Here is a 16,751-nt window from a genome sequence, read left to right on the forward strand (position 1 = left end):
TGATAAGCCACAACTGTTTCTTGATGTATAAAGGGGAACACATGTTAAGAGGAACTACTTTCCTCAACAAAAAAAAAAAAAAGAGGAACTACCTACAAAGTTTATGAGAAATATAAGTGGAACTTAACCGAATTTATAGAACAAATCCCATTGTTCATCTACCTTCAAAGACAATACTGGAGCCATACCTATAACAGGGCCCTAATTAAAAAAGATAGAGGATTTTAAACAAAATAGAAAGAGACCACAAAAAGGAAGTATAGAAATGTTAATGATTTTGGAAGGAAAAAGTGAATGAATAATAATTATTTTTTCTGATTAGGGGGACGGTTCTACGTGGTGGTGGTGGTGGTGAATGGACAGAAGAATATGTGGGGATGGCGTGGGGGAGGAGGGGTAAGTTGAAAAGGAAAAGACTTATTAAATGGGACTTATTAAATGGGGTAGGGGCAGTTGGCATTCAAATTTGTTTGGTATGAATTTAACAAGTTTTGCAGCTGTTTCACATTAAATACCAACTATAAATCTATAAATCTATAATGGAGTATTTAAGTATTACTGGGACCGACAATTCAAATTCATCTAAATGCAATTTGACAAATCAATTAAATTCTGGAAAGACATTCTCGAAGTGTTTTTTCTCGTATGGAAATTAGTCATACTTGTATACATGTAACTTTGTCTATGTTTAGTCATCTGTCAATCTAATTCGGATATATTGATAATATTGAAGAAACAAGTTTTGGACATGAGACATTGACTAGACATTTAAAGTTAAAGTTCTGGTTCGTCACATGATGGGTAAAACACGTGAAAATACACATAAAATATATTATTGGATGATAATCTCATGAGAGTATGATGTCTCAACAAGTACACAATCGTCATCCGCATTGGAGGCAGAAGCAGTCGCAACAAGGTTTGTTGTACGATTTGCGTTGATTATGCCAGAATATGAATGTATATTAGAGGGTGACGCGTTGACGATTGTTAATTCTTGTTCAGGTAATTTGGCTGACTGAATTAAGCCAATTATTATGGAAGTCAAAGAGGAAGCATTAAAGCTACAAAATAATATGTTCATACTTTGTAACGGTGAGGCTAATACTTACTGGCTAAGTATGCTTTCAATTTAAATCAAAATCAAACTATGAAGATTTCTCAAACTCCTAACTACATTGTAAGTCAGTTGGAGATAGATGTTGGCAACAAAAATTTAAGCATGAGTAGCTAATAAATTGAGGTATTTACCTCCTTCCATAATTTAAAAAAAAAAGAAAAAGTAAGAATTCAATCCATAATTACATCAAATAACACTATTTATGACCCACTTGTCCACTTGCAACTATTTATAGTGGCAAGAATCAAACCGGAAAAAGAATGGGGCGGTAATTATAAGGCCCAAAATGGAGAAGTTAAAGAGAACCGGGCCCAATACTAAATAATAATGAGGAAAAATCCCAGTAGGTAAAGATACAATTTTACCCTCCAAAATGAAATTTTCCACCTAAATCAACGTCAAAAAACAATTTTGAACATTTCTGAACAATTCTTGGTTTGATCTCAACAATTTTGCAAATTTCTGAACAAATCTTAGTTTGCCTCAACAATTTGTAAATTTCTGAATAAATTAATTTTTGCTTAGACATTGTTTTGCCAAAATATTTCGCATTTTTTTCTTTTGCATTTCACATAGACAAACTGACACAAATATTTTGGCTACAACATTTTTAGATTTGTCTTGTGAAAAAATAAATGGTATCCGCATTTTTTTGTTTTGCTTTAGACATAAATATTAAGACAAAGCATTTTTTTTTATTTGTCTTTTACAAAAATTAAAATGTTATGCATATTATCTTTTGTATTTAACAATTCCCTGTATGAGATGGATCTCCACAGACGGAGCACGGATAAGAGATGGATTCATTTCCAACACTCATGACCTGAGTGGGATCCTCCCTAACTGCTTTAGGCTGACCAAGCTCTAGGGCTTCTATCCTTCTTGTCATGGCGGCGAGTTTAAGTTCCGACTCGTCAACTCTATACATGCCACCTTTATTCGGAGTAGGATTTTCCTTAGTAGGAGGTCCTCTAGAAGTTTCCCATTGGCGAGATTTCTCAGCTAGATCTTCTAGAAATGCCATGCAATCATCGACGGATTTATGAGTAAAACCGCCACCACAGAATGACTCGACCATGGATGTTGTGGGATAATCTAGTCCATCATAAAGAATCTGGACTAGTCTGCTTTTTTCATAACCATGGTGTGGACACTGCAGTTCTAGTTCTTTAAATCTCTCAAGATATTTATAGAGAGGCTCTCCTTCTTGTTGCACAAAATTATTAAGACTTTGCCTTAAAGAGGTGGTTTTGTGCTTGGGAAAGAATTTCAGAAGGAATAAACTGGTTAATTCTTCCAGTGTGGTATTGGAATGAGGTTGTAAGGCATACAACCAAGATTTTGCTTTCTCCCTCAAAGAGAAAGGGACCAACCTAAGCCTCACTATTTCATCAGATATATTGGGAAATCTTATAGTCCCACAGATTTCTTCAAAATCCCTAACATGCTGGTAGGGATTCTCGTTCTCAACCCCACGAAAGAGTGGGAGCATTTAGATAATGCTCGGTTTTAACTCAAAGTGAGCCGTGGAGTGGGGTAACTGTATGCATGATGGTTGAAATGTTCTAGTAGGGTTCATGTAATCCCTAAGTGTCATAGGTGGATTTCCATTCCTGGCTTGGTTTAGATTTTCACCCATAGTGTCACTCAAAGAGAGATTGGCTAGAAGATTACTTAGATGAGTTTCTCTACTAATGAAACGACCTTTCTTATCACGATATCTATCGGGCATAAACTAGAGCCCAATGACCAAGGATATTCTCAACAAAACTGTTTTTTTTTTTTAATCGAAAACCGATGAATCACTACGAAGACCTTAGAGGAAAGCAAACACAATCAATCTGACTCCACCAAGCAACCTAAAGAAAATCTAGACGAAAGACAAATTGGTCAGATTTACCTTAAAAATCAATTTTTCATTTAAAAGTACATCGAAGATTTTAGGTATGAGTTGAAAAAGTCAGACATTTACGCGATACTAAGGTTTCATCCTAACCCTAGATTGATAGGTTAGTTACTCATGAGATAAGAGATAAACATTTAAAAATATATAAGTAGGAGAGTAAAGAAACTTAATTTTCCTTCTGATTTGCAACCAAACAGACCCTAGAAGTTGCATTTTCCTGCTGTTTTTTCCGGAATTCTGCCAAACACACCCTCAGGGAAAACGATTTTCTCGTCTTCCCGGAATTGGATTCCCTGAGGGAAAATTATTTTCTCGCCTTCTCCAACTATCTTTCTCCCTCTAACTTTCTGTTTCTTTTCTTATAAACTCTCTCTCTCTTTCATACAAATAAGAACAACATCATTACAGAGAGATATAAAAATAAATGAATATGAAACTGTTTTGATTCAATCTTTCTTATAAACCTTTCTCTCTCTCTCTGTAATTTTCTTTCTCTTACAATTCTTTGTCTCTCTACAATCTCTCTTTACCTCTCTGTAATCTCTCTCTCTCACAAAGAATGAGAATACACTCAAAAATTCGAATAGGATGCTCTCTGTTTCTGCTTTTCTTCCTCTCGGCCCAAACTATATTTTCTTCTAAAAACCGAGATGGTCTTCTTCTCTCTCTCTAAACCTCTTTATCTTTCTTAGTCGTGGAGGAGAGATCCCCCCAACTCCCTGTTTCTTCTTGTTATAAAGAGGGAAAACTCCCTTCGAAATCCTCTCCCTCAATCTTTCCTTTTCTGTAATTTTCATTCTCGGTTTATCTCTCTATCAAATAACAGAATCTTTATCTCTTTGAAATATCCTTATCACAACTCCTTCTCTCTCTCAATGCCAATAAAACAGCTTCTCCCTTATGTCTATATTTCTTCCGTCAATCTTTTCAAAAATCTCTTTCCATCTCTGTCTACAAACTTCCTGTGATCTTTCCATTCTTTCCATCTCGGTTTCTCTTTATATGGAAAGAAAAAAAAACCCGAGAGCTTTCTCTCTCTAATGGTTTTTTTTTTTTGAAACCAAAGGAACAAATTCCATTAATAAGTGATTGAATCACAATGTTTACATGGATGAATTCTTATTTCTCTCCTCAGAATACTTCATGAGAGTTACATACCTTTAAATGCAAAGTGCCTCATGAAGAGAAAGAAATTGGACTAGACACAGACACTATTGAGATCCTAAAGATCTGTGAAAAAAGACCCTAAAGGTCTGACAAAAAGGATCCTATAGATCCGTGAAAGGAGACCCTAAAGGTCTGACGAAAAGAAAATTACAACAATAACATTAAGAAATAAGACTGGAGAACCGCCACGTCACCAGGAACAGTCGGAACCGTCACCGGAAAACTGTTGCCGAAAAACCGCCGCCACCATAGGAAAACCGTCAACACTGAATCCTAGAGCCCACCATCACCACACCACCATCGCCATAATCACATCCATTTGCTTAATAACTGCACACCCTCGCACCACCACTGAAACTGAGTCAACCGTCACCACCACCACACCACCACCATATAACAATAACAAGTCCACAAGGAACAGATTGTAGCAAACTATCGATTCCATAAGATCGCAGACCTCCATCATTCAACAGAAATCCCTCATCATGACCACTAACCCCTTCAGAATCATTATCCCATTCCATAATTATCATCAAACCCAATTCAATTTTTAACCCATCCCAACAAAATCTCAAAACAATAAGTGATAGATCTGGAAGAGAAACCAACTAATTAGAGAAAGTAGGGTTTTGGGATGAAGATAACATTAGATTTAAGATAGTAGGAGAAAGAAATTGGGGAGTGAAAGAAATGAAATCGGTCCACCAAGACGACGAAGAGGCGTTAATCCGGTTGATCCATTTATCTTTCTAGAGAGAGAAACAGAATAAAAGTAAAATTGATGGAGAAAAATGATCAGACAAGGATGAAGATTCCAAATCTGAAGATCCTTGACTGGAAACTACCATCGGGAGGTGGCGCCACCCTAGGAGAGAATTTGCTCCGCCCCACTCCAATTGGTTTGTAAAGAGGCGGTTTGTGTTCTCGAAGAGATCTCTCTAATGGTTTTTTAATTTCCAAAATAGTTAGGATAAGGGAGGACAACTGATCGAGCAAATGGTTGCTGGCCACGCGGGTGTACGTGATTGTGCCAGGCTGGAGTACTAGAGCTGACGATATGCTGGAATATGGACTACCGAGAGAGAGCACAACAGCCATTGGATGGTTCTACTTAGACGCTGGCGCAGCAGACTTCGTTGGATCTAAAGGGAGTACTGAAACTCGCGCGCGCAACACACCTAATCATGCCCAATCCAGAAACCCGAAATCAGTCCCACGCAATCCAAAATTATCCCACTTACGTCCAGATTGCTCCGGGTTCTCCATCCAATTCGCGCCACGTGTATCAGAGAACTCTATGTTGACTTGGTCTAATGATTTTGACTAAGAAGTTGACTTCGCCTAAATTGTTCGTCCGGACTCTGATTTGACTCCCGTTTTCGCCGTTGGGTTTACCCCAAACTCTAGTTTCATCTGAGTATCAATATTTGTCAAAGTTTGCAGAGCACCAGTACCACCAAATGACCAAAATGCCTCTAACATCAATTTCTCCTGATTTCGTCTGTTTTTCGCACTGAACCCTGTAAAGATACCTGAGAAAGAAAAACACACAATTTATCAGAGTAACTGCCCGAAATGGACTAACTAACCCGAGTTAAGAGATTCAAATGAGACATTTTCATGTCTCATCACGAGCCTGAGTAGAAATTGTGTCGCTCTTCCTCGTCCGACGAGCCTGAGTAGAAATTGTGCCGCTCTTCCTCGTCCGACGAGTCTGAGTAGAACATTCTGTTAAAGTTTTGTGAAGATTTAGTAAGATGAAACAAAGAACTGCTTCGTTATGGCTTCTGAGAAAGAAAAGTAGAGAGATAAGGAAAGTTGAATAAGGAGAGAGAAAAAATTGGGTAGAGAAGATGAAACAAAATATGACTTTTCGGATTTGACAGGCATCGGGAAGAGATACATTGGGAAGATAAGGCGCCACACACGTCTGCTGAGGTCACCATCTCTTCGCACGCGACTTAACCCAGATAAGGGTAGATTAGGAATAATATGTTTGGACCAAACGACATTTACACGGCGTCAGGAAAAAGGGGGTCATATTTTAATTTACGAAAAAAGGGGGCCATAAAGGAAGCTGGTCACAAAGTAGGGGGCCATATAGGAATTATCTCAATTTGTTATGGATGATCCCATCAAGTATGTGGAGGAAGAGAGACCTAATCTGAAGCTAATGATGGGAGTTAAGAAAGAAGATATACTAAACGAAATTAAACTCTATGAGGTATAACAATTTATATAATAAAACAGGTGGATGGGTGCTGACTGGGACAAATCCCTGGATAAATCCAGCCGTCTGTCCCACGTCACTACCATCAGCAACCATTGGATTTACCCACGTGTAAGTTGAGAAATTTATTTTGATTGTTCATTGGACAGACACATCTCTTTCTCACTGGACAGATGCATCTCTTTCATTCATTTATTTCTCTGTTAAAACCATGGCTTCTCATGTGGAGAAACTTTTTGCTTCGTTGCTGCCAAGGTTAGTAGTTTTGTTTTTTTTCGTTTATCATCTTCACATCTATTTTGTTTGAGGTTTAAGTCATCTATCTCATCTATTTCTTACTGCTCTTGGTTAGTATTGATTGTGTTTTCTGAAATCAAAATTAAATCATATTGGTTCATCTATTTTTACCGCTCTTGGTTAGTATTGATTGTTTTCTTCTATAGACTAGAGTTCATATGCTGACTAAATGTTTGATAAAATGTCTCATAGACAAATATAAGTCACATCATGTGGTATAATTCTTACCCAGTTAATAAAATGATACCATTGGTTCACTAAATATTTGCTAATAAAGATCATTTCACTTCCACCTGAGTATGGATATTTGATTCTTGCCCATTGATTACTGGTTCTGAAGTGCGAAATTTCGGACCCGGATATGAAAATGTTTAAGCCTATATTATTAGGTGCATGTGAAACAGAACCGCTTGAAAGTAAAATTTCCGAACAGTATCATTTCACTTCCACCTGAGTATGGATATTTGATTCTTACCCGTTGATTACTGGTTGTGAAGTGCAAAATTTGATTCATATATTGGTTTGAACACATACTGTTATTGTATAATATTATCTCAGACCCGGATATGACAATGTTTAAGCCTATATTATTAGGGGCATATGAAACAAAACCACCCTTGAAAGTAAAATTTCTGAACGGTATAAGTTCAAAGATAAACTCTTTTGAAGAGGGGGATGTTGATGTCAATCGTGGGAAGTGTTTTAGAAGCGAAAAATGGAAGTAAACAAAAATAGGAAAACGAAGAGAAATCATTCTCTTAGGAAGAAAACAATTCGATCTTGAGAAGATCAAGACTTTCTCTTAGAAAGAAAACCATAGAATATTGGAAGATATAAAGATAAAAGATAAAAGTTAGTATGATCGCATGAAGTTTGAAAACGAACTCTTTTCAAGAGGGGTATGATGATGTAAGAGAAAGTCTTGAAATAGCCTACAAAGTAACTAGATTTAGAAACTTGTACATTTATGCATGTGGTAGTATCACAAAAGTTTAATTAGGGTTTAGTGTTATTTGCATAAAAACAAATTTTACTATACCGTTGGTTCACTATACTATTGAACTTCAATTGAATAAAGACCAATTGAAAGAGCAGAAAAATAATCTATATAATAAAAGTTAGGTTAGTTTTAGTTCAATTAGATTATGTGTCACAATTATTGTGTTGTTCCGTATAAGCCCCCGAAGGCGTGCCATTCTTTGTTTCTTCGGCGGTATAAGAAAATTATTTATGGTTCGAACTTATCGAAATATTGGTCATGTACTTCTGTTTTTGAGATTTAGCCATTGTTTGTCATATTCAACAGTATCACAAACCTAATCCTGCATACAGTAAAAACTTATAGTGATCAAATTAATAAATATCTTTTTTGATTCATGGTATATAATATGTATCATTCGGGATATTATATTTGACTCATGGCATACATTATGGTATATTATATTTCCTTCATGTGTTCTAATTCGTTCCGTATAATTTATTTTGAAGTGGGAAATTAGAAATTGTGCTTGTAGATCCCCTTTATTGTTATTCTTTTGCGGGTATTCTTCTAGTGTTATTATTTTAGTATTTACGGCAGATCGACAACCACAAAAGAAGCAGATGAAAAAAGTTTATTATCTTCATTTCCATGCTATAGTACTCTTCATTTTGATTAAAGTTCTATAATAGTCTTTGCAGTCAATGTTGACTGAAATAATACCAGTTACGCATTGGATAGAAACTCTTTTCAGCAGTCTTTAAATGTCATATGTATAGCGAAATATCTTGCATACTCGTCTTAGATTAATATTTCATGCATGGGTATACTGATTATTTATTCTTACACTAAAACAGGAATCTATCAAACTTCTGAATCTTAGTTTTATCATTTCAACTACGGTCGGTGAGTTCTTCGTTTCTACCTTTTTTTACCATTATTTTCTTTGATTAAGTTAATATTGCTTCGTTAGAACTTTTTGTTAAAAATCATTAGTTAAACTGAAAAGTATATTCAGTAAAATGAACATAATATATGTATCTTAGAATAGTCTTCTATATCCTCTACTAAGAATATCTATGAAGTAAGTACTAACCTGCCGTAAGCACTTCCTCAAAGAGATAACAACACCAAACTTTCCATGATACACTGCCAACTTTAAGATGAGTAATTAGTGTCTCTGTTGGTTACCTGGAAGCGTTTCCCAGACATTTAGAATAGCCTTCTTTTTTGTTATGAATGTATTTGTGTTTCTCTGAATCATTTTTTATAATTAGGTTTTGTGAAATTCTTATATTCCGTCGTGAAGTGAATCATCTTTAGTTTCAAGTACATCTTTTGTGTTTTACTTTGTGGTTCTTTGAGTTTAAGATCCGAAGGAAAAATTCTAGGGTCTTGAGTTAAAATCATTCCCTCAAGACCGATTTAACTTTTGGTTTGACATGTTACCATAATATTCTAATCGATGGGTTTATTTACCGATCTGATGTTCATCATCTTCTATTTGATGACATAATCTTCCAGAAGTTGATTGGTCACATAGTGTTCCAACTTCCAGCATGTAGTCACTGTGTGTGCATGTTTGTTTGACGTTTATGTTTACTATAGACTGTTCTCTTGATTAGTATTTTTGTTGGTTGAAAAATACAAGCTACCAGAGAAAGTAACTATTGAATTTGTTATTGTGAGTTTCTTCATTGACGTTTATGTTTGCTAACTAATAAACGTTGAAATCCATGGCCTGAATGTAATGTCTCGATTAGTTACCCCAGTGTTGCATTTGGAATCCATGGACTGAATTTAATATGTTTCAGACATAGTAAAAATAAAAGATTTTCTATGAGTTGGCTATCAAAGTTTAGAAGAAACTAAAAGCATACGAGTTGAAAAGAACTGTAGAGACATTTTTGCGCACCTTGATGTTCTAATTCGTTCCACATTATTTATTTGAAGACTTGAATTTTGAAGTGGAAAATTAGGATTTGTGCTTTTAGATCCCCTTTATTGGTATTCTTTTGGTGGTATTCTGTTAGTTTTATTATTTTAGTGGTACGTGGCAAATCGACAACCACGAAAGAAGCATTGTTTAAAAAGCCTGTTATCTTCATTTTCATTTAAGTTCTATAATACTCTTGGAAAATCACTTCTTTCTTTCTTTTTCTTTTATTTCGATGAAAATTCTATTATTCTATATTACTCTTCATTTTAATAAAAGTTCGATAATTCTCTTTGCAGTGAATGCACACTTCAATAATAGCAGTTCCCGCATCAGAAAGAAATAATTTTTAGCATTCTCACGTGTATAGAGAAATGGCATACAACCATGTCTTAGCTTAACATAGCATGCAACTTTGAGTCTACTGGTTATTATTTCTTACCTTGAAACATGTCTATCAACCTTCGAAATCTTAGTTCTTTCATTTCAATTACAGTCGGTTAGTTCTTCGTTACTACCTTTTTTACCATAAGCCAATATTTCTCAAAATGATTGTCCATGCTTTTTTTTACAAACCCTCTTTATGTTCGGTGTAGAGGTATTGCTACATTTGGCGTCTCTGGCAACTGATTAAGTAGCATGTCCACAATGATTTCAAATGAACAAAAAATATTTCAAACAAGCCATACTTTAGCGCAAAAGAAGGCGACGCGCCCCATGGAAAGAGGAAAGCGTTTGACTTTGAGACAAATGTCACGTCTTTACCGTCTGTTAATCGGTCGTCCTCACCTTTGACGTCAGTTGCTTCATCACCGTCCCATGGTCCACCCTCCACTGCATTGTCATCGTCGTCGTCACCTTTGACATGGTTACTCTCTCTGAAATACATATCCGCTTATATATATTCAAAATAGGTGTCTGCCTAAGCTTGATAAGTGCCCATGCCTTTGGGTGGGCTTGTGGAGCTTTTGCCAAGAACAAAACTTCTTACATGTGAGATTGGGCCTGAGGTGTCAAAAGTGGGAAAGATATTGTTAACTGGGGTGTAACAGGTATTGTTGTGTGGCCGTTGCCAATGAAATTTTCCCGTGATAAGAAAGAGAAAGAACAGAGTAGGAACTTATTCAGAATTCATCCCTACTTCACGGAAGCACAGACTCTGGCCCGTCTATCAACAACATCCTGACGTGAAGTAAAGGATAAAAACTAAAAGAAATTTTGGATTGTGAAGATTAGCTTGGGCAACTCCAATGTAGGCTGGTTGGGGCTCCCAAATTCAAATTTGGGAGACCCAACCCAGCCCACAAGAACTCCAACCCAGGAGCCCCACCCTCCCGGGCTCCCAACCCTGATTATGACCGTTGGGGAGTTCCGAACGGTCATAATTCGGTGGATCCCCTAAAAAGAGAATCCACCCAATAGTTTTTCAATTGTTTTTTTAAATTTTGTTTTAATTAATTATTCTTTTGTGAATGTGAATTGTTTTAAATATTTTCTTTTTCAATTCTTTCTCCATTTCTTTTTTTTTATTATCTTTTCATAATTCTCTCTCTCTCTCTCTCTATAATAATATCAAATTTTAATTTTGTATTTGAAACTAGTAATTCATAGTTTTTTTTTTGTTGAAAGGGACTAATAATTCATAGTTGAAATCAAAATTCCGCACACGACCATCTTACACGTACATAATTTGGATTTGAAAACCTCTATTTAGAGTCCGACATTCGAGCTGAAAAAAATTCAAGGGTTCCCAAAATTCAGGGGCTCCCAATTTTGGGAGCCCGAGACCCTACATTGGACTTCTTTTTTGTTGTTGACCATACATTGGACTTACCCTAAGGGAATCATGTTTTGCAGTTTTGGGGCCCAAATTAGAATGATGGACAAAATATTGAGGCCAATTTATAGTTTGTTAGAAATTGGGTCCCAAATTGAAATTAACCCTTAATCAAACCCATTTTCCATGGAGAAGACGAAAATTTTCCAGGAAATATTTTCCAAGAAGTTCTCTTGCTCTTGCTTTTGCCCTTGGTTTTGGAGGCCATTGTAGAGGGAGAAAGTGAGAAAGAGAGTAGACATGGCAGCGAGGTTACGAGCAACAGCAACACTACCATACCTAATGCAAACCCTTAAGAAGGAATCACCAAAGAGACCCCTTCCTTCTCTTAGACGAGCTTTCTCTCTCTACGATCAGATCAATCTCATCGACAACGTCCCCGAAGATCAATTGCGTTTCCAAGGGTAATTTCAATTTTATCTATATCTCTCTCTCTAGGGTTCTTCATCTCTTCTTCTGTTGTCACAATAACTAATCAATTTATGTAATTTGTTACACTTTTAGGTATACTGATACTGGGTTTACCGTAAATGGGGTTGCTTATGAAGGTAGCGTACTCTGTATTGGGAATTTGCTTCTCTCATGGAGCCCTAAGCGTTTCTCAGATATTACTCCAGATAGGTACAATATTCCCAATTTCAACATTTAGGTTATCTCAAGAACTTCAAAATTTTATTGTTGATTCTAACAAAACCCCCCATGATAATTTAGTTAATATTTGGAAGTCTTGAAACTAAACTAGCAAGTCCCTCAATTTATTATTGTAATTCAGCAACTTGACTGTTTTTGAGGCTTCCCCAATTGGTTTTCAAGTATTGTTAAATTTGTGATCATCCAACTCAAAACTAGTTGGCAATGAGTAAAGAGGATCTAGACATTGTATTCTTGGGTATTAGATCTCCTTTCTTGTATGTGGGACTATTCTCGCACGCCCCTTCAGATGTGGCGTTCTTTGAGCCTAGTACGTGTTTTTTTTCTTCTTGGGTGATGTGGAACACATGTGGCTTTTAAACTTACCATGTATGGGCCAAACTCTGATATCATGTTAAGTTTGTGGTCATCCAACTCTATATCACCTTTCTCCCACGTGGGACTATTCTCACAAGTATATTAGTTGACAACCATGAATGTTTTGTTTTCCAAGTAGTTGTGGTTTTGGTAGTATTTTCAGTTTATTGTGATTGCATCTAAGTTTTGTGCGTTTTGGTTTGTTTGCGATGTGCAGTTTATCAATGTTCAAACTTGTGAGGCCCATACCAGGTGAGTTTCTTCTTAGCAACTCTTTTTTGATGAAGTAATTTGGTAATATGCAGGTGACACTGATGAGATACTTTTCCCACCCAACAATATCATTTTTTGGCTGCAGGGAGTAAGAGCATGGTATTAAAATTTTTTGAAAATTAGGCAACAAAACGAAATCGAGTAGTCACTAGAATGAAATTTAACATATAGTGGCATTTGTATTATTTTGGTGGAAATTATTGTTCAGTAACTAGTTTGACATGAGTATTTCGAACAAATGTTTGAACCTTTAAAAATGTATAAATTTTGGTGGAATCGCTATTAATTTCGGCTGACATATTTCAGGCTTAAGATATGGATTAATTACTTTACCCTGTTTAATACTAAATTGTTGATAGTGAGTACTCATATATATGTGGTTAACAAAATGATATTGATAATAAAAATTTTTGTAGTATTTCCTAGCAATAGCCTTTTAAATTATCACACAAGCGTTTGACAACATACCATTAATTTTATTTATATATACTATGGTTATTGACTTATTGTTATAACTTGGTAACACACTTTTTAGGCCTGTTTAATTGTTCCCAAACTTTGTAGCAAAATTTCCTATATTTAACAACATTTCCATCATTTCCACTACTCTTATTCATCACATGAAACCCTAGGAGCATTCACGGTTTGCTTTAATTTAAGAACTGTAAACCACCCTAGTACAACCTATGCAGGATCCTTGTACACTCATTCAAAACTTGTCTAAATAACTACTTGGATATAAATAATGTAGTAACTGCTTTCTGAAATACATGTTCGTATTACCTATTATATGCTTTTTGTGATTCTTCAGAGATTTTGATTCTTGGATGTGGAAGATATGTTGAGCATGTAGATCCAGAACTAAGGCGCTTCATCCGATCTACTGGCATGAAGTTGGAAGCAGTTGATTCGGTATTTATTTCTTATGTTTTGTTTTTAGTTCTCTTCAATTAATTTGTGAGAAGATTCAAACATTTATCAAATGAGGATTAAGATGAACGTGAAACTATCCATAGAGGAGCCACTGGAGCAAAGTAAAGGGTGTAAACACAAATAAAGCCGGTCGTAGGTCAGTGACGTGGGACAAATGTCCCATCACTGAGCTCCCTCTATATAGAAGATTATCAGACCCTGGATGTTTAAAATACCCTAACGTTTTTGCCTAGTGAATCTTCAAACAAGTTGTTCCGACTTCGACTAGTAAACTTGTAGGGAGTTTTAGCTTTGTACTTTCTTGAGTTTCTATTTAATGGATAAACGAAAGATGCTTTTAATCATAACATAATTATTTTAATTGAACTCATATTTGACAGAGAAATGCTGCATCTACTTTCAACATATTGAACGAAGAAGGTAGAATTGTTGCTGCTGCAGTGCTTCCTTATGGAGTAACTTCATCTTCCTGAACCTAGGCAAAATCCGCTACATGTAAGAACCTATCTATCTTAATTTCGTTTGATCTATATCTTCTACTTGATCATTAACTGTGTTTCTGAACTCTATTCTCAGTACTAGGTTAAAGACCAGCAAGCGACAAAACTCTCCGGTTACAGGAAAAAAAAATTCAGTAAAGATAATCTCAGCTTGTCTAGGCATCAAGTTGGTTTTGCTCAAAACCAGAAGTGATATGCAGTAGTTTGTTTTAGTCGGAGTATTAATAACAAATTAAACAAGAGTTCCTTTTAAATTTTGTTGTTCGAACAAAAATCTCGGTTGTATATGTCGTTTATCTGAAATTTTGTCATGGTAAATAAACATAACATTTTATACCTGACACTTGAAATGAAAATGCTGGGAGCAACTTTGAATTCTGCTAGGATGTCTAGGGTTACCATTTCATGGGTCATGCTGTATTTTATTTTGATGGATTATGTGCTTTAATTTGGAACAAAGCGAAAGCCCTAACTAGTGCTTGATATGTTGTGAATTGTAAATTTTGCTCAAGTGATCTTATTCACGTTTGGTGCTGGCGTCTATTCTGCTGTTAAGTGTTAACCTTGCTTAGTTGACAATCAACTTGGAACTATAACAGTAAAAGGTTTCCTTCTGCTGTGTTCTGATATACACAGTGGAAAAAGTTTCTAATTTAAAAATAATTAGGTGTTTTTTTTTTCTTATTACTACTAGTCTGAATCTGAATCACTTTGTGTCCGAATTTTTTGGTGTAATAGTTGTTTAATCTTCAAACAGACCAGGCTCACGGAATCGAAATCTCAAAACAAAAAGAATACACTCTGAAATATCTCTTGGCCCGGGTCAATTTATATGTCTGGAATTCAAGAAAAACAGGAAACCTTATTAGTATAAGAATTTTTTAAGAAAGAATCATTGAGCTCTCTGTGCAATATAAAACTGGTCATAAAAAAATGCTAAACGTTCCCAGTTCGAGCAATTTTACAGGGTTTTGACAAACTGTTCTGAAACCAAACTTCAGCCCAAACAAGATTCAGCCTTGACATAGTCTGGCTAGGGCATGAACTCAATGTACTCATCCCCAATTTCATGCCAAGAACTTGATCTCAAAGAATGGCTGGTTGCCAGGTACACGATATGATATATTGGTATTCATTCATGAGTTTGTCAATTTGGAGTCCTGTTCTGATTTCTTCTACTAGAATCAGCAGCTTTGTCCAGCTTCATGAAATGGAAACCCATTTTATCTCTGTATTCCTCTGTTCCAAGGCCACTTCCACCACAAGCTTTGCACCTGCCAGGGCGCTGCATGAGAATAGTCCGATATAGAGAAAACTCGTGACCGAATAAGTAATATGTCTGGCTTTTCAAATCGTTGAAATCTGAGTATGAGTTGGATGTCGACAAACTTAATACTGTTTGAGAACTAAGTTCAGACAAACCCTACCAGGGGAACAAGACTCACTAAACTCATACGAGTTCAATCTAGATGCGTCTGACCTAAACAATCTAAACTCGTGCTAGTTAGATCCTGCCAGCCAAGGGATACCAAGGCCAGTCAGACCTAGGCGAGTCAATTTCAGACGAAGAAGTAAAATCACATGTCAGACCCAGACAAGCTAGACTCAGACAAGTCAGATTCCGACAAACTACCCGGGTGACTTTTCTCGCGGTAAATACTTTCCCTCCCTATTTCGCACATTCTTCTAGCGCGAGGTAAACTCAAGTTAAGGGCGCAAAAATGAAATTTTGGCGGCAAAAGCTTGCTACTGAGTAATCTCCAGTTAAGGAATTAGGGTTTCCAATTCGTTCTTGAACTTACCGATGAATAGAAGAAGAAGGTAGTGATTCCCAGTTAACTAGGGTTGTTTAATAATGGAAGGAGGAACTGCTTGATCGTTCCGCTCATTCTTGACAATGTTATCCGATGTGTTATTATTAAGGGTCCATGGGTATATAAACCAAAATAATGTTCAAAAAAAGGTTTATGAGTCAATCTTCCCAAAATATAGATATTTAGTCCTTTTACATTATGGACATAAAAACCCCTCACTTTCTAAACACAGTACCGTCAATGTCCCGCGCTCAAATTTCACGCGTTTTGGAAAGATAGATTTGGGCGTGATTTGGGGGATTTATTAGCAAAAAATGGATTGAAACAAATCATAATTTCTCTCTCCTCTAAACAGATTTGGAAATCAAATTTTCTCTTTCATATTATCCGAATCAATCAGAAACCAAAATCCTCACCAAAACAAAACGCCATCACCACGGATATTTCCAAATCAATTTTCTCTCTCTTCTTTACATATTTGGAAACCAAATCAATTTTCTCTCTCTTCTTTACATATTTGGAAACCAAATCAATTTTCTCTATCTTACTATGTAAAAATTTTTTTCGATTCAAATCAATTTTCTCTTACTTAACTTTCAGATTTGGAAAGAGTATATTTTCTGGGATCAATTTAGAGTGATTTGGGGGTTAATATACAAAACATATCTATCACTTTCTCTCACTTAACTTTCAGATTTGGAAATAGTATATTTTTCTAGGAACATTAAAGCAGCATTTGTTTTCGTTTTTA

The 16,751-nt window shown here is 35.9% G+C and overlaps 1 protein-coding gene and 1 long non-coding RNA gene across 3 annotated transcripts; both read left to right on the top strand.

The window, feature by feature from the left end:
* The first annotated feature begins 6,416 nt into the window (after positions 1-6,416).
* LOC147544463 (uncharacterized) lies at positions 6,417-10,549 on the top strand. Its single transcript, XR_015223795.1, has 4 exons — positions 6,417-6,678; positions 8,557-8,605; positions 9,935-10,134; positions 10,232-10,549. It is a non-coding gene; the product is annotated as an uncharacterized LOC147544463 (long non-coding RNA).
* A 1,019-nt stretch (positions 10,550-11,568) lies between these two features.
* On the top strand, positions 11,569-14,866 carry LOC147544464 (uncharacterized). Of its 2 annotated transcripts, XR_015223706.1 has the most exons (7): positions 11,606-11,876; positions 11,977-12,093; positions 12,698-12,732; positions 13,565-13,665; positions 14,067-14,181; positions 14,263-14,499; positions 14,743-14,866. XR_015223706.1 is itself a non-coding variant. In XM_086636398.1 (6 exons), exons 1-5 carry the CDS (start codon positions 11,713-11,715, stop codon positions 14,157-14,159), a joined length of 510 nt encoding a protein of 169 aa, XP_086492524.1. In that variant the 5' UTR covers positions 11,569-11,712; the 3' UTR covers positions 14,160-14,181; positions 14,263-14,564. The 2 variants fall into 2 exon arrangements, 1 of the variants encoding a protein (XP_086492524.1); XM_086636398.1 differs by lacking the exon at positions 14,743-14,866 and having other exon boundaries at positions 11,569-11,876; positions 14,263-14,564.
* Positions 14,867-16,751: the final 1,885 nt, after the last annotated feature.

The sequence above is a fragment of the Eschscholzia californica genome, unplaced genomic scaffold (genome assembly GCF_041429995.1).
Source record: "Eschscholzia californica isolate CP2 unplaced genomic scaffold, dmEscCali1.0.p SCAF_4, whole genome shotgun sequence".
NCBI lineage: Eukaryota > Viridiplantae > Streptophyta > Magnoliopsida > Ranunculales > Papaveraceae > Eschscholzia > Eschscholzia californica.

What these genes read in the sequence shown, in the direction of transcription:
- LOC147544464 (XM_086636398.1), top strand. Translation starts at nt 11,713, where the DNA reads ATGGCAGCGAGGTTACGAGCAACAGCAACACTACCATACCTAATGCAA. An exon ending in GATCAATTGCGTTTCCAAGG is followed by an intron (nt 11,877 to 11,976) that starts GTAATTTCAATT and finishes TTACACTTTTAG; the next exon opens with GTATACTGATACTGGGTTTA. An exon ending in AGTTGGAAGCAGTTGATTCG is followed by an intron (nt 13,666 to 14,066) that starts GTATTTATTTCT and finishes CATATTTGACAG; the next exon opens with AGAAATGCTGCATCTACTTT.